Genomic DNA, 18,016 nt, shown 5'->3' on the forward strand with positions numbered 1-18,016 from the left:
ATTATAATCTTGAAACGTGAATCTCATCTGATATGGTTGTTTTGAATAAAGAGTGAAGGAACCTCCTAGTGTATATAAAGCTCTTCAAAACAACCACCTTCTAGGAGAAGAGAAACTGAAGACAGGTGAGTGAAATACCAAGATCATTCAGAGTGGGACCTAGTCTCAATTCTGCTCATGAATAAAATCCTATGGGTGGTAATGGAAGGGCAATTCCTTACTCATTGAATTCAATGAAAGCTCTGCTTGAGAAAAGACTCCAGAATTTGTCCTTTAGTGGTTGTGTCTCTGCTGTACAGTGACGTCAAGATAAGAGGCATCTGCTTATTATTCAGATTACTTTTTAGAAAACTAGAGTCATAGAGCAGCTACAAGGGGGTTTGGGTACTCCCTGTGCCCTGCTCAAAGAAATAATGAATTTAGTAAACATCTGCACAGAGTGTGTAGGGTACCTTGGCATAGAATAAAAGTACATATATAGCAGCAGTAGGTCATACTGAACACTATTAATAATATGAAGTCCAGATCAAATATTACCAGGATTTGTATTTGGAAATAAGCTATTAAGATGTTCCATGAAAGACAATATATGAATGTCAACAAAACTGCATTATTACAGCTTGATTCTGAATTTATTCTCTTGGCTGTCTTCTACAGTGTATCTCAGTGTTTGCAAATTCAGTAAAGAACAATGCCCCAACATTTAAAAAAATCACTAAAATCCATGACATCATGAAAATGCCTAAGGTGCCTGCATTGTACACTCAAAGATACGGGCCTGCAATTTTCTCCCCATTGCTCCCGAGAGATGTGCTGAAATAAACCTTTCTGCATTATTCTAGAATGGAATGTAGTCTTGTTGCATGGCAGAAATTATTATTTCCCATCTTCAGGGTTTAAAAAACACCACCACCAAAAACCTAACAGTGGCCAAAAGTGAATGAGTATTGCAAAGCCAATGTCAATAGAACAGATTGCATCAGCTGGAGTCAACTGGGGTTTTCACTCCCTCACACGAGTTAGGTAATAAAAGAGTAGGGCAAAAATAACTCCTAGTCCACTATTTCAGCTGAACTTTAAATATTTGTGTAACCCTTCTGCCCGTCAGAGTTGGCAGCAACAAGGGCCGGGTTCAATATCTAGGGCATCTATTCCAATAACACAATGCAAACTGGCTCGAGCCCCCACCCAGTGACCTGGGACAAATATATACCACCCCCGCTGGGCGCTTCCAAGAGGCAATACTTCCCCTCTCCCAAGCACATAGTCTGAGTGTAGCAAAAAGCCTTTTAATAACAGAAAGAAACAATGTGGCATTATGTTGGGGAAACACCTCCAACAGGATTCATAACACAACCCATGAGCAAAAAAACCCACCCCAAGCAAATTGGGGCATGCCCTTTCCCTTTGGTTCTTGAGTCCAGCAACCCCAAATCGCCCAAAGTCCCAAAAGTCCAGTGGCCCAAAAGTCTCTGTCCCTGGTCAGGGCAGCCCCAGAGTTCAAAAGTTTATCTGCAGAGCTTTACCTCCCAACCTGGGTGGAGATGGGGAGGGGGGAGAGAGAGAGAGGTAAGGGGCACCTTACATGATCTGAAGCTGACCGCTCCACAGCTCCATAGGCCTTCGCTCCGCTCCGCCTGCCGCCCCACGAACTGCTTCGCTCAGCTCGGCTCTGCAGCCCACAAGCAGTTCCCGCCGTCCCACAAACTGCTCCACCAGCCGGTCCACGAACTGCTCTGCTCCACGTCCCACAAGCAGCTCCCGCCGTCCTATGAACTGCTCCACCAGCCTGTCCACAAGGCACTCCAGCCGTCCCACAAACTGCTCCACAATATATCTTCAGGCTCCCCCACTACTTAACACAACACTCAGTGATTTCAGCTTGTATTAGGGGAGCCTCAGTGCTGGTACACCATTAGCCCAAAGTGAGCTCAGCAGCCTGTAACTAGACTCCTAATAGAATCAAAATCAGTTTGATATTCCACAGTGGAAAGAGGAAAAATTGCAACTGGCATGTAAGGCCCTCACCAAGAGGCACATACCACCAAGTATTAATACTTGTCCCCAACCTTTCTCAATTCACAGAGTTTTGGAACCCATGTCCCTTGCCTAGTGAGTGCTGCTTAGTTGATGGCAAGTCCCTCCATCATAACAAAAGGCCCAGTACAGTTCCAAGCACAGTTCCCATAGTCAGGGTAATAACAGTTTATTCTTCCTGCCCCAATAACAGAGACACTGGGGATCCCACAGCAGCCAAAGTGACCATTTGGGCAGCTATGGGCTCATGCTAGGTGGGGTGGGTGTGCCTATGCAAATGAGATCAGCCCCTGAAGTTCTTTGCCACACCTCACCACCAGATGTCAGGATGGAGCTCATCCTGACTCTGCTTACATTTGTTTTGTTGCCTTAAGCAAGATATTCATCAATAATTGACCCTGCACTCAACTCAATGTTATTGCTCTGTCAGGATATAACATGATAACTTTTGAACATCACATCTGATCACCTCCAGTATCTCAGGGAACATGCTAGTCATCAATGGACAGAGCCCTACTGATTTTTGGGAAAAGCAGAAAAGCCATTTGCACTTAAAAAGTGGCTCCTTGCTCTCTCTTCTGAGAATTGCCTACCGCCTGTGGGGTGGATGCTCAGCCAATGGGATAAGCCAGAGGCAGAAGAGAGAGGAGGAACCTTCTTCCCTTCCTCACGCCTGGTATACTGCCTCTCCAAAGCCTGCTCCATAGAGGGAGAGAGTGCAAGAGTGCCCAATCCGAGGAGCATTGAAGGAAGGAAGCTTCCTACACTGGAGGCTGGGGGGAAATGAGGGACTCAGAACTCCTGGTGTGGAAGGGAAGGGGAGAACAGGGGACTATATGCAGTCCCTGATTGTTAGGGGGGAGGGTTGCACTGTGTCTCTGCAATAGAGGGGGGTGTGAGGGTGCAAATGTAACCCTCTGATGAGCATGTTCCAGGTCCCCCTCTGTGCCCAGTAAACAGAGGAGATGAGTTGCAACAGTCACCAAATACAAAGCTTTAGCTCAATCTGTAGCAGCTGATGCTTTTAGCTCTAGAGGTCCCCAGTTCAACCTCCACTGTGTTAGCCAAGAAAGTGGACATCCCACTGGATAACTTGTAAGGGTTCGGGGGGAATGGAGGAATGGAAGGAGCCATTGATGTGTGCAGTGAGGTCCCACCCTCTCGGAACTAGTTGTTCCTGCCAGGGAGGGAAAATGTTTTTAGTTTGTTCCCACAGAATCTCCTGAAAAGGGTTTGTGATACCAGAACCAGACTGGGGAAAAACATTCCCAGAGAGGGTGAATGCCTCGACTTTGCTTTGGACTTTGCTACAGACCATTTAGGGAGGAGGTTGTGAAATCAGAGAAAAATGAAGGGGAAGAGGGGAGAACTGCTGGGAAGAGGAGTTTTTTGTTTGTTTTGAAATTTGAATCATGCCAAATAGTGGAAGATTACATATTCCCTCATGCCAGCTCCCACAAGGGCACACACTGGAGTTTGTTCTCATTATGAAACTTGACAGTAAATTTTATCACATCTGATACCAGAAGAACATGCTGAGTAAACAGGGAAGTACTGTCTAGCATATATAAAGCTCTTCAAAACATCCATGTTCTAGGAGAAGAGAAGCTGAAGACAGGTGAGTAAAATATTAAGCTAATTCAGAATGGGAGCTATTCTGAATTCTGTTCATTAGAAAATCCTCTGGGTAGTAATGAAAGATGAAATAAGTTCTACTTGAGTAAAGACTCCAGGATTTGTCCTTTAGGCAAAGTCTACACTATGAGCTAGGAGTGTGATTCTCAGCTCACATAGATATAATCACTCACTCTTTTAGCTCTAGGGTGCTAAAATCAGTTGTGGGAACACGGGCAGTGGCAAGCAGCCACACGGGCTAGCTGTGCCGAGTAAAAACCTGCCTGAACTCCATGGGTATGTACTCAGCACGGCTAACCCATGCCACCACTCGCCGCTGACTGTGCTCCTGTAGCTTCATCTCTATTTTTAGAGCATTTACTTGATGAGAGCTAGCAAGAGAATGTCTATGCAAGCTGGGAATCACACCCCTAGCTCATAGTGCAGACATACCCTTAGTGGTTATTACTGTGTCCCTGCTGTACAGTGAATAGAAGCGATGAGGCATCTGTTGATTATTCAGATTACTTTAGAGAAAACTAGAGTCCTGGCACTGCTAAAAAGGGTAGAGGTGATAATCTCCTGTGCTCTGCTCATAGAAATGACAACAACAATTAGCAATCAACTGCACAGTGGGTCTAGGGGACCCTGGCATAGAATAAAGGTGCATTTGTAGCAGCAGCAGCAGGTCACCTTGAACACTATGAATGTTACTAATTCCAGATCAAATATTACTGGGGTTTGTATTTTGAAGTAAGCTATTAAGATGCTACAAAGGCACATTATGAATATGATCAAAATTAAATAATTACAACTTGCTGTGTTTATTCTCTCAGATCTTTTCTACACTGAAATGACCTCATTTGTGTGCTGTGTCAAAGGGAGGCAGAGTTGTTATTGCGCCCTCAGTCCCAGTATTTATACACTAATACACAAAATTCCCTTGTATCTCAGTATTTGCACATTCAGTGAAGAAAGCACCCAATCATTTCTTTGTACTTCTTCACAGCAGTACTGTACATTTTGATATTTTGGTTTCTCTGCAGACTTGGATTTATTTTCCGACTCTCTTGGGTGCCTGAGAAGAACTGTCCCCATGCTACTAACGCTGATGATTCTGGGCCTTGCTGCCCTTTTTGGTGAGTTTGAGGTCCATGTCTACTTCACTAAGCTCAATGCCAGAGCAACAGTGTAAAGAGATGATTTTAGGGATGGGGAGATAAGAGATTAAGGCATTTTTCTGACCACTCCTACAAAACCTAATTATGGACATGGAAGAATGAGTTTGGTGCAACAGCAAATGGAATAGACAAACAATATTTGACAATGCAGCTTTCAGTCAAGGATGACTCTAGCAAGGAGTGAGAATGAGGTGTTCCCAGTGAGGAGCACTGGGGTATAGAGGTCAGGACACTTTCATGTCTGGCCTTTTTTAGAGACCAGTGAAAGAAACATCTCTTTGCACAGGCCTTCCCTCCTCAACTGAGGCAGTGTCTTCTGGCTAGGAAGTCCTCCTCTCCACGAGATCTTTTTCCAAAACAACCCACAATGGAATGTACCCCATCTCAGAGTGGACCAGGGTCTTGTTTATGCCTTTGAATTCTCTTAGCTTTACTTATGTTCACAATAGATGCTTAATGTAAAATATCTGCATTTAATTTTTCAGGTACTTCTGAGAGTCAGACTGGATGCTTTGGTAACATAAACAATGTTGATACCACTGGGGCTTCCTGTAAAACTGCAAGACAAGAAGGTTTAAATTACTGTGGTGAGTATAATTCTGCTGTTTTGTTGCTGTACTTCAGCACACAGAGTCATCACAGTGATCCATAGTATGTTACACCTTCAAAGGACTTTTACAAGCATCAATTGATTAAACCTCACAAAAACATTCTGATTGGCTAGTATTATTCTCCTCATTTCACAGATGAGGAAACTAAGACAGAGAGGAAAACTTAATAAAACCTTGGGATGATTATGGTCCAGAAATTAAAAAGTCAGTGTTTACACAGGTGGCTTCTGATTCTTTAGGTATCCAACTTCAGACATTTACGGCCTAATTATTAGAAGTGCTCACACAAGCACCTCTAATTAAACTTACCAGGAGCTGTGAATGTTCAGAATCTCTGAAAATCAGGCCCAAGGTATCTCTGATTAAAGCATCCAAAATTAACAGTCACTTTTTAAAATTTGATACAAATGATTTTCCTAAGGCTGTTCAGCAAATCAGTGGCAAAGCTGGGATTGGTACTGAGGAATTCCTGATCCCATTTGCTTGGTTAGTCCTCATTATGTTACACCAGCTACTTGCACATCAGATCAATAGTTTATCCGGTATTGTTGGGAAAATCAAAGGAGCTCCCTATTCTTTTGCTCTACAAATAAAATTGGACTTAATGCCAAACCCTCCTGTTGTGGGTAGGATTGAGATTCCCTTCTAATGTAGCATGAAATGGTCCTGAGACTCCAAAAGAAACTGAGGCAAAAGTGCAACTATTGGGAACTACTGTCTCAAATTGCAGTTGTCCCCCTCTACATAAGTCTTCTGCGTCTGTCCCTAAGAATCCCACCATTCTGAATCCCCCTCTCAGCTTTGAAACCCCGTAGTACAGTCCTGTCCTTCTGGCCATAGAGGGGTAGATGTGACTCCTCTCAACATCACTCCTGCATCATCCAGACACCGACAGGTTGCTGTCAGTTTCTCTTCAGAGGCTGAACACGCTCTCTCTCCAACTCCTCCCAAGCCCATTCCATCTTGGGACCTAAAGATATAGAAATTAAACCAGCTTTTACACATTAATTACACAGGGCACAATTCGTTTTTGCCTTGCTTTCACAACACACATAACTCTCACAAAAAGAACAGGAGGACTTGTGGCACCTAAGGTGCCACAAGTCCTCCTGTTCTTTTTGCGGATACAGACTAACGTGGCTGCTACTCTGAAACTCTCACAAAGGCTCTCATATGGCATACCAGAGCTCTTGGCTTTTGAAATGTCACATTGACTTAATAATCTTAAAGAAAACACCTCTACTTTTACATTTACTACAGGAGTTCCTGCATCAGAAAAGATTGCTGAGAGGGACTTAAATAATATGAACAAATATAAAACCATCATTAAGAGCGCTGGCAAAAAAAGATGTGTGGATCCAGCTGTGATCGCTGGTATCATCTCTCGGGAGTCGCATGCTGGAACTCTCCTAAAGGGTGGCTGGGGCGATAATGGCAATGCATTTGGTTTAATGCAGGTCAGTAATGATCAATAAACTAGGAATAAAATACTAGAGTATATCCAAGTGTTTCAACGGAGAGAGCCTGCTTCGTTTCTCACTAGTGCAGCTCTGTCTGAGCTTGATACTTGGCACACTGCTGGAAAATGAACTATTGCTGGGGCAGCAGCGCATTGCACTGGCATAGGTCAGACGTGGGGTGATAGAGGCGGATTCTTGTGCTTCAGTTTGAACAGGAGTTCATTCTGTGGGTTAATGGAAGTCCCTGAAGAGGCTGCACATTTTACCCTTCTACACAAGAAAAGTGAAGTACTTAGTGGCAGCAGCAAGTTAGGGGGAAAGCATCAGACAAAAAGACGAGATGAAAACTGGCAGGCTCAGAATGACAGGGCAGGCTTTAGCCACAATCTCATGCCACTGAGTCCTTCATGATAACAACAGAGTTTAAAATATGCACCTGGCTAACACCATAAAATAAGACTGTCAGTGATAATCCAACAACAAAAGAACAGAGTGTAATCTTATGGTTCACTTTGAACTTTTGTATTTCTTTGAATTTAGCCAGGCCCTTGTCATCTGTGGCATTATATGTTTGTAATGAAGTCAGTGAGACTACTCAGAAGGGAAATCTTTAAGGATGAGAAGTAAAGATTTTCTGGATAAAGCCCTTACTTTCCTCTGTGGGTCAGGAAGTGTGGCCCACATCCTGCAGCACCAGACACTGCAGCAGTGGTAGCCAAATACATAACTACAACTTGAAATGGAAAAGAAGCAGCATTTTAAGATAAGTCTTTTTTCATTAGCACAGTCCAATGTACTATCCCTCGGTGTCTGTGCTCAGGGCACAACAGGAAGTGCACTGAAGATCCATGGACATTAATGACCAAAAACTGATTTATCAAACAAAATTTGACAATTAAAATCACGTAGAGTATATTGAGAGGGAAATAAACTGCATAAACACATCTTCTTTTCCCCCTGGCTCTTCTAGGTTGATAAAAACCACCATAGTATTGTTGGACGGTGGAATGGTGAAGATCATCTCCTTGATGCTACACAAATCCTTGTTGGTATGATTAAGGGAATCCAGAAAAAATTCCCCAGATGGACAAAGGAACAACAGATGAAAGGTACAGTGTAGATTTGTATAGGAATTAAGGGAAAATCTCTGGCAAAAATCATGTTTGAAAGTTTGTGTTACTGACACTCTAGAATAATAAGCATTTAAAAGAATCTCACATAATTTTTCACCACTGATGCTGTTTGTCTACTTCTTGAGTTTGAGTGGTGTTCCATTCTTTAGCAGTGTTGTGTGATGGGTTTCTAACACTGCATGGGGAATATTTATACCCCCCCCCCAATCTAGTTTATATTGACTGTGTTAGCTACTTTGATGTTTCATTTCAGGTGGGATTTCTGCCTACAACGGAGGACTAGGAAATGTCCGAAGTTACGTAAATATGGATATTGGCACGCCTGGCGATGATTATGCCAATGATGTCGTTGCACGAGCCAAGTTTTATAAGAGAAATGGATACTGAATCTGGGAGTTCTCTTCTTTCAGATACATTGTGGTGCATCTGATTATCAGTCTGATGTTCATTAGGTATGTTTGGAGGAAGATTAAAAGCTGTATCCTGAAAATCCGTATTGATGCATATAGGCCCCCTGACTGCAGTGGGAAGAATTGCTTCAGTAGGGGGGTGGGGTCTCAGGCACCAGATTTTTAAATTCTGCAATCAGTAAAACATTGGTTATATGGTAACTTCAAAACAGTTGGCCTCTATCTAACCAAAGGAAACATTAACCAGAGTATTGATAATATCCCATCCTATTCTGATTATTTCTCTGAGTTATTAAAGCTGCTCTATCTCCTGTTAGTCTTCTACCTTCCCATTTTTAATCATATGTATATTTCTGTAACCCTTCTGCCCATCAGAGTTGGCAGCAACAAGGGCCGGGTTCAATATCTAGGGGATCCATTCCAATAACACAATGCAAACCGGCTCGAGCCCCCACCCAGTGACCTGGGACAAATATATACCACCCCCGCTGGGCGCCTCCAAGAGGCAATACTTCCCCTCTCGCAAGCACATAGTCTGAGTGTAGCAAAAAAGCCTTTTAATAACAGAGAGAAACAATGTGGCATTATGTTGGGGAAACACCACCAACAGGATTCATAACACAACTCATGAGCAAAAAAAAACCACCCCAAGCAAATTGGGGCATGCCCCTTTCCCTCGGGTTCTAGAGTCCCAGCACCCAAACGTCTCTTGAGTCCAGCAATCCACAAATCACCCAAAGTCCAAAAAGTCCAGCCCCAGAGTTCAAAAGTTCATCTGCATAGTGTTACTCCCCAGTCTGGCTAAAATGTGCCTGTGTGTGGGGAAAAGGGGCAAGGGGCACCTTACGTGTCCTGAAGCTGACTGCCCCACAGGGCTCTGCTCTGCTACGCTGTCTCACGAACGGCTCTGCTCCACCACGACCGGCTCCGCTCTGCACCGCTCGCCGTCTCACAAACAGCTCTGCTCAGCTCGCCGTCTCACGAACACACCGCTGTCTCACGAACGGCTCCACTCCACCACGACCGGCTCTGCTCTGCACCGCTCGCTGTCTCAAGAACAGCTCTGCACAGCTCGCCGTCTCACGAACACACCGCTGTCTCACAGACAGCTCCGCTCCACCACGACTGGCTCCACTCCGCACAGCTCGCTGTCTCACGAACAGTTCTGCTCAGCTCGCCGTCTCACAAACACACCGCGGCACTCTAGATCTTCCGGCTCCCCACTACTTGACACAGTGCTTAGTGATTTCAGCTCATAGTAGTGGGGGCCTTAGTGCTGGTGCACCTTAAGGCCAAAGTGAATGCAGCATAGTACCTGTAGCAAGACTCTTAATAGACCCAAAATTAGCTCTGACATTCCACAGTGGAGAGAGACAGAGGTGCAATTGGTGCTTCAGGCCCTCACAAAGGGGCCCACACCACCAGGTACTAATACCTGTCTCAAGTCTCTCTCAATTCACACAGTTTTGGAACCCATGACCCTTGCCTAGCGAGTGCTACTTAGTTGATGGTGAGTCCCTCCATCATAGCAAAAGGCCAAGTACAGTTCCCATAATCAGGGTAATAACAATTTATTCTTCCTGCCCCAATAACAGAGACACTGGGGATCCCACAGCAGCCGAAGTGACCATTTGGGCAGCTATGGCCTCAGTCTAGGCGGGGTGGGTGTGCCTATGCAAATGAGATCAGCCCCTAAAGTTTTTTTTTCCACAACTTGCCACACCTCACCACCAGATGTCAGGGTGGAGCTCATCCTGACACTGCTTACATCTCAATATCTGCTGTTGTCTTAAGAAATAAAAAGGGAAAAGTAATCTCTTTGGGGAAGGAAACATGGATTTTCAATCTTTTTGTGATTTACTCTGACAATTTATTTTTCATTGCAGCTGGACAGAGATCTGTAAACTTATTGTATGTGGGGATTTTATTGACACATCTTTTACTTTGGCATGGAAATGCCTAGAGCCTGGGATGGATGCTTTTAATTGAACAGAAATAAGCAAATGAAAATTGAATAAAAATTATTATTTAGCAAATGAAGCAAGACTCCAGTGTTCATCTTTTCAGTTGTATTAACCAATGTTTGATAAGGACAACAATACATTTAAAGCAGATAAACAAACTTAAAAGGGAATTGAATGAAAGAAATTTGTGCTACCCGAGATTATGGGGTTTTTTGCTGCTTCCAAAGGCCTTACCACCTCATTAAATGAAAAGGAGTGATAACCTACTTGAGAAAACATTAGTCCTATCCAGTACAGCAGGTCTTACACTCTTTTGACTTTGAGATCAGCAGTTGAGCATTTTTTCTGGAGTGAGTTCAGAATCCATTTGTTCCCAATGTAGATGGGAGCTACAGGCTAAAGGAGCATTTTTGAAAAGCTGGTCAATTCATTTAGGACCTTTAAGAGCCTGAACCAATGTCCACTGAGTCAATGGAAAGACTGTTGTACTATAAACAGAAGGGTGTTCCTCTCTGGCAAAAGGAACTGGAGAGATAGACAGAGTTTGTTTTCTGGCTGCATTTTGCATAGCTGGGTTTGCAGGGAGAGAGAGGACCTAAGAACTTTAACCCTGAGATAAGGGTGAAGCTGAAAGGGCCAGGTAGAAAGAAGTCCAGGAAGAAGCAGCAACTAACCAAATTGAGAAATAATGTGGCTGCTGTTTATAGTGGGCAGCCCTGGGTGCTCCTCTTGGCCACAGGTAAAGTAGCATAAATCCCAAGAAGAGAATTGAACTTCTTTAGCAGCCTGAACGAAGGGCTGAATTTAAAGGGCTCAGGGCTTGGGCTGAAGACCCTAGTGAAGGTAGATAGACCATTTATTTATTGGCCTCTTTAATACCCTGGCGGGGCTCCAGTTGGACTTTATGACTGGACTGGAGGGCCAGAGAGCCACCAAAGACCCAGCAAGGTCAGCCAGCAGCCTGCAGGGGGCACCTAGGGTGAGAAAAGGACTGATAAGGCACCCCACTGCTCAGAGGCTCTCCAGAGGTGAGGGCCCCGTTACAACTTGGTACTCAAAGTGGATTTTTGAGGGTTGGCCACTGAAACAAGGGCAGGGGAAAACTTTAAAAATTGAAGACTTGATGAGACTTCTATCCCAGTAGCAGGACAGCTCTGCTGAAAATCAGCGGCTATGAGCTGAAAGTCAACAAGAGGCCCAGCAGGCTGCCCAGCAATATCCAGGTGTGCTCCTGGAGGTGCTTCAGCTGCTCTAGCAGCAGAAACAGGAACAGCAGTTCCAGGAGTCACACTTATAGTGGCTAACTAGCTTAGCCCCTCCAAAATGTGTTGAACCCCAGCCCAGGGATACCCCTGGCCAAGATGGGGCCCCATGACAAACCGGAGGCCTTCCTGGTTACATTTCAGCATGTGGCCACAACCACAGTCTGGAGTAGAGAAACCTGGGCCACCCGCTTGGGCCCTTTTCTTTCCAAGGAAGTCCAGGTGGCCTGCCATGCTCTAGATGAGGAAACAGCTAGAGATTATGATGCAGTGAAAGCCATCATGCTTGATCAGTTGGGGGTATCCCCAGAAACATAGTGGTTTAGATTCCACCACCAGCCCTGGAACCCTGAGTTGCCTTTAGGCTGTGCAGCATTGGCTCAGAGCCCTGGCCCCAGCAGCATGCTGACAGCACAAAGGTCTCATTCTGACCTTCCTTCACCCCAGTTACATTTTGTGAGGTCACCGCAACAAACCTTCCAATGTCAAATCTCTCCTGCAAGTGTCCAGTCCCTCTTCCTGGACACTCACAGAGGTAACCCCACATTTGCTGTCTTCAGAGAGCTGTTGGGGACACTGGGGCATGGCCACTAGGTAACTCGAGGGGATGGAAGACCACGAGTGTCGATGAAGCCCCCTTGCACTAGGCCCAAGTGTCCTTGGTCCCCCCTCCCGCCTGGAGGCACTCGCAGCAGCTCTGCGTACTAGGCCCAAGTGTCCTTGGCCCCCCTGCCTGGAGGCACTCACAGCAGTTATGCTGAGAATCTGCAACAATATGTTGCAGAGTCAGACTGCCTGAAACTAAGCAAGGCCAAACAGGGCAGATATGGAAGAACAATGCTGAATAAAGCAGCTTTATGTATGGTTTAACAAATGATACAGAGAACAAGGGCACTAGCTGGGAACTGGATTGGCTGGCTATATGGATACGTAGGGCAGCTTGCTATTGGATAAGTATGCTGGGAAAAAGGATGTATAAAAGCCTGTGTAACTTCCTGCTCTGGGTGCAGGATTTGAGATTCTATTCTCCCTGTACCTTTTTGCAGCTGCAAATAAACTTTTCTGCTTCTCCACCCCGTTGTGATTATTGGGTGTAGCACACCGGGTAGCGAACCAACTCCAGCTGTTGTTTAGCCTCTCGGCACTGAGTGCCGGCAACAGCTTTTGGCGTCCCTGGGTGGGCGACGAGGCTGCTATGTAGCCTTGCCCGGACCTCTCCTGGAGGTCGAGGATTGCGGTGAGAACCGACGCCCAGCACGCACCGGTGAGTTCATCGGGAGCCTTGGAGGAGACGCGATTTGATCAACCCCGGAGGGCACAACGGTGCAACGCACTCATATAGTGGAGAAGCAGTTGTGGACAACGGTGAGGAACCGGTCCCTTAGACATAGGGGTGGAGCAGCTGTGAACAACGGTGAGGAACCGGTCCCTTGGATAAGGTAGGAACCTTTTGAAATCCGGATTGTATGCTCTGTTGGAACCTGGGGACGCCCAGAGTTACCCTTTAGGTATGGGACAGGGACAGACCTCGGGGGTTAGGGCACGGTGTACGCCCCTACAGTGCATTCTAGCAAACTGGAAGGTATTTGGTGCGGATCCGATGACTAAGAGCCAATTAAAACGATTCTGTACAGTTGACTGGCCTCAATATCAACTAGAGGACCAGGAGTGGTGGCCACCAGGAGGGTCAATTAATTACAACACGATCCTCCAATTAGTTTTGTTTTGTCAGTGAATGGGTAAATGGAATGAATATTTGTATGCACAAGCGTTTATGGCTTTAAGAAATAGAATAGAGCTGTAATTCTGCAGAGTTGTAATTTGACTCTGACTGGTTCGGTAGTAGCTAATGTTAGTCCCCAGACCCCCACCCCACTGTAATGGCAGAGCCGGTGTCCCCTTCGGACCCCACGCCCCCACCTTATAAGGGTAGGATGCCTCGGGTTACAGAGATTGCCCCCTCGGTGGGAATCTATCCTTTGATTACCGAGACTGTTATGGCTTGCCCAGGGGCAGAGGGACGTCAGGCTACTACTATGCAAGTTTACACCCATGTACCATTCAATCCAATAGACTTAGCAGCTTTTAAAACACAGGCTGGGGAATTCTCAACGAACCCAAGCAGGTTTATATCAGTCTTTGAGGGGTGCCTCAGTAGTCACAAGCCGGATTGAGACAACTGTAATATCCTCCTGAGAACCCTGTTGTCTGAGGTGGAGAGGGATCAGGTTACAGCTAAGGCAAGGGGAGCGTCAGCGTTCAAGCGGAAAAAAGAAAAGAAAGGAAGCTATCTGTCAAGTTCCTACCCCAAGTAACCGTAAGCGGCTCAGGGCATTTCTGGGTATGGCAGGCTTTTGCAGAATATGGATCCCAGAGTTTGGACTGTGGGCTAAACCCCTGTATGACTGTGTAAAAGGAGCAGATCATGACCCCTTCTATTGGACCCCAGAGGCTGACAGGGCATTTAAAATCCTGAAAAGAAAATTGATGGAAGCCCCGGCTCTGGGCCTGCTGGATCTCTCTAAGCCGTTTCAGTTGTATGTACATGAACAAAAGGGGGTGGCCCTAGGAGTGCTCACACAGCTGTTAGGAGCATGGAGACATCCCGTGGCTTATTTTTCTAAGCACCTGGATCAGGTTGTCAAGGGTTGGCCGGCATGTTTATGGGCGGTCGCAGCTACTGCCCTAGTGCTTGAGGAAGCCGAGAAGCTAACATCGGGAGGAGTTATGCAAATCTATACTCCCCATATGGTCCGAGCCTTACTGGATGCAAAGGGAGGGCTTTGGCTCATCCAGGCTCGGATTGCTCGGTATCAGGCTAAGCTGTTAGAGAACTCTTAAGTCACCTTACAGCCTTGCCCCTCCCTTAACCCAGCCACTCTCTTGCCAGAAACAGAGGAACAAAAACATGACTGTTTAGAGATCATAGATGCCCAGGACTCCAGCCATCCGGATTTAAAGGATGTACCCCTCCCAAATGCAGATTATGAGTGGTATACTGATGGTAGCAGTACTGTAATAGATGGACAAAGGAGGGCGGGTTATGCTGTTGTGACCCTCCATGACACTGTGGAAGCTGAAGGTTTGCCTGCTGGGACCTCTGCCCAGCTTGCCGAACTAATTGCCCTGACCCGTACACTTGAACTGTCAAAAGGAAAGCAGGTCAACATTTTTACTGATTCAAAGTATGCTTTTGGTGTGCTGCATGCTCATGCTGGCCTATGGAAGCAAAGGGGAATGCTGACAGCCCAAGGCTCCCCAATCAAGTACGGGCCCCAAATCCTCTGGCTCCTAGAAGCCGTACAACTTCCCTCAGAAGTGGCGGTGGTACACTGTAAAGCCCATCAAAGGGAAGATCAAGATGTGGCCAGAGGTAACGCCCGGGCAGATAGAGAGGCTAAGCATGCTGCCACCCTGCCATCCCCTCAGACTGAGAACGCCCATATGCATGCCCTTATCCCATCAGTAGGGGAGCTTCCAACCTCTCAGTACTCTGGGGAGGAGAGACAGCTAACTGACAAACTCGGTCTCCGGGAAAAGGAGGGATGGCTCCATTCCCCAGAAGGGAAGGTCCTCTTACCAAAGGGCCTAATCCAGCCAGTGCTGCAGAAACTACATCAAACCACTCATGCTGGCAGGGAAGCACTTATCCAGCTAATGGGAAAATACTTTATCACTTCCGGACTCCAACCCCTGGCTGCCCAGATACAAGCGGACTGCTTAGTCTGCCAAAAGAATAACCCCCGACGGGGACATCCTGTGCCACCAGCTGCCCTAGAACCCACTCCGGGCCCCGGACAAGTGTGGCAAATAGACTTTACTGAGTTTCCCCGGACCTAAGCGTTCAATATCTCCTTGTCATAGTGGATCGGTTCAGCGGATGGCCAGAAGCCTTCCCATGCTGTAATTGCACTGCCAGAACAGTGGCCCTCAAGTTTGTTAAGGAGATCATTCCTCGCTTTGGACTCCCCCTGTGGATGGAATCTGACAACGGGACACATTTCACGTCAAAAATCATTCAAAGCATCTCACATGCCTTACAGATCCCCTGGAAACTCCATACGCCCTGGAGACCGCAAGCCAGTGGGGTAGTGGAGCGTACCAATCAGACCCTTAAACGGCATCTCTCAAAAGTGTGCCAAGAAGCCTCACTGCGATGGCCTGATGCTTTGCCCCTCGTCCTACTCCGTATCCGCGTTCTCCCTAAGGGTAGATTAGGGCTCAGTCCCTTTGAAATTATGTTTGGAAGGGCATGGCCTATGAATGGCACCCCGGTTCTGTCAGGGAAATGGGAGCTGGGTAATGGTTTTTTGTCACAGTATATGCGTTCCCTGTCTGCTGTTCTCTTGTCTCTTCACAGGTATACCAAGGATTCCCAGCCTCTCCCCTTGGACTCTCCCGTCCACTCCTTACAGCCCGGTGACTCCGTGCTTGTTCGTACCTGGAAAGACGAGCCTCTCCAGGAAAAGTGGAAAGGACCCTATACCGTCCTGCTGATCTCCCATACAGCGGCAAAGATCGAGGGACACAAGAACTGGATCCATCACTCTCGTCTGAAGGCAGTACCTGCCCCCTCGTCAGCAGAACAGTGGACCGTCCAACCTGCTGACTCCTCATCTAGTGACGATCTCGGGCTAAAGCTACTGTTTAAAAGACACAAATAGCGGGCACCTTAATGCTAAAATGGGCCCACCCAAGTACTGGAGACCCTGGGTTAAAAAGACTCTGGTGATAATTAATTGGGTAACATTGTTATTCTCTGTATTGTTATTTCCAAACTGTGCATATCGGGAGCATAACTCCTTTGTTTCGCTTGCGCACCATGTTGCTACTTTAACAAACCAGACTGATTGCTGGGTATGTGCTCCAACTCCACTGTCCCCCAAAACGGGAATGCCCCTTGACCTGCTGCCCTTGACCCTAGCAGAATTAGCCGCCACCAAAGAGCAAGAAAGAATGGACTCGCCATTCTGGAATAAGACCTCTTTACAGCAAGCCACCTATCAGGACCAGGAGTATTCAGTTGCAGTACTCACTGAAGGAGTGTTATGTTTTACCCGAAACCAATCTGATCACTATGGGCGTCCTGTGGGAAAAAGCTCCTGTGTTATTACACAGTGGGCTGATGGGTATTGGATAAAGACCAAAAGGGGAGGCCAACAGTGTGGGTGTAATGGTTCCTCCCCTTTTAGGGAAACTCTTACAAATAATCTTACCACAAAAAAAAAGGGTTTGAAAATATAACTTGCCATCCAGTTAATATCTCCAATGTAGCAAGCCAATGGTGGGTTTGTAGTGGTCCCTATGGCGAGTGTAATTTGAACGGCACAATTAGAAAAGCCCCCACTTGTACCGAATCAGGAGGATGGGATGCCCCCTTAGGGGCATATAAACTGTTTGAAAAAAACAGCCTTAAATATCCCAGGAATGCCCTTAAGAAACAGTCCTTACTGGGCCCTACAGGGTCACTATTTTGTATGTGGCTGAAAGGCTTACAAGGTGCTGCCAGGCAACTGGACAGGTAGCTGTTATATAGCTCATGGAGTTCCTCATCTTTCCATAACTGCCACACTGCCAAAGGAAAGATTAGAAATGCCCGAGACACCTCTGTTGAGTCACGAGAAAAGACCCTGCGGCGACTGACTACGGCATTGGAGGGCAATATGAAGAATTCCCTCACAACCGAGAAGCTTGTAGGGTGCTCTGTACTGGAAATAGCGCCACTGTTTTCTGGGCCAGCCATGGCATGCATAGGCCGCTATACTGTAAGTCTGCAAATGGTACTTGAGAAAGTGGCCTTAGAGTTAGAGGACTCGGTTAGTGATTTAGGATCAGCAGTAAAAACATTAAATAAAGAGGTACAGCAGCTTAGGACGTTTTCCCTCCAAAACAGGCTGGCTTTGGACTATCTCTTGGCATCCCAAGGAGGGGTTTGTGCCCTCGTCGGGCCCTGATGTTGTGTATATGTAAATGATAGCAGTTATGAAATCTATGAAAAGGTGGTACAGGGTGAGGCACATGCCCGAGCCAGAGCACAGGTTGCCTATACTGCCCCAGAGAGCGATTGGTTGCAAACCTTGTTTTCAGGCTGGGGTTTGTCGTTTTGGCTTGGTGGTTTATTTAGCCTGTTATTGAAACTTCTCTTTCCTGTATTGCTTGTATTACTGGTATTATGCTGTGCAGTGTCATGTGTTAGGGCCCTTTGCAAAAGTTAATAAGTCATTGTCTTCAGGGCTATCACAAAGTGCTTATGCAAAGTCCTATTGTAAAGAAATAGCCCAAGTGAGAAAACTCAGAGCCAAGGTTGTTGAGTGTTCTCAAAGGAGGGAGTTGTTGGGGACACT

At 46.3% G+C, this 18,016-nt stretch overlaps 1 protein-coding gene across 1 annotated transcript; it reads left to right on the forward strand.

Moving 5' to 3' along the window:
* The first annotated feature begins 3,523 nt into the window (after positions 1 to 3,523).
* On the forward strand, positions 3,524 to 10,431 carry LOC141982883 (lysozyme g-like). Its single transcript, XM_074945368.1, has 6 exons — positions 3,524 to 3,655; positions 4,698 to 4,790; positions 5,318 to 5,419; positions 6,704 to 6,900; positions 7,874 to 8,012; positions 8,290 to 10,431. Exons 2-6 carry the CDS (start codon positions 4,748 to 4,750, stop codon positions 8,421 to 8,423), a joined length of 615 nt encoding a protein of 204 aa, XP_074801469.1. The 5' UTR covers positions 3,524 to 3,655; positions 4,698 to 4,747; the 3' UTR covers positions 8,424 to 10,431.
* Positions 10,432 to 18,016: the final 7,585 nt, after the last annotated feature.

The sequence above is a fragment of the Natator depressus genome, chromosome 1 (genome assembly GCF_965152275.1).
Source record: "Natator depressus isolate rNatDep1 chromosome 1, rNatDep2.hap1, whole genome shotgun sequence".
NCBI classification, from domain to species: Eukaryota; Metazoa; Chordata; order Testudines; family Cheloniidae; genus Natator; species Natator depressus.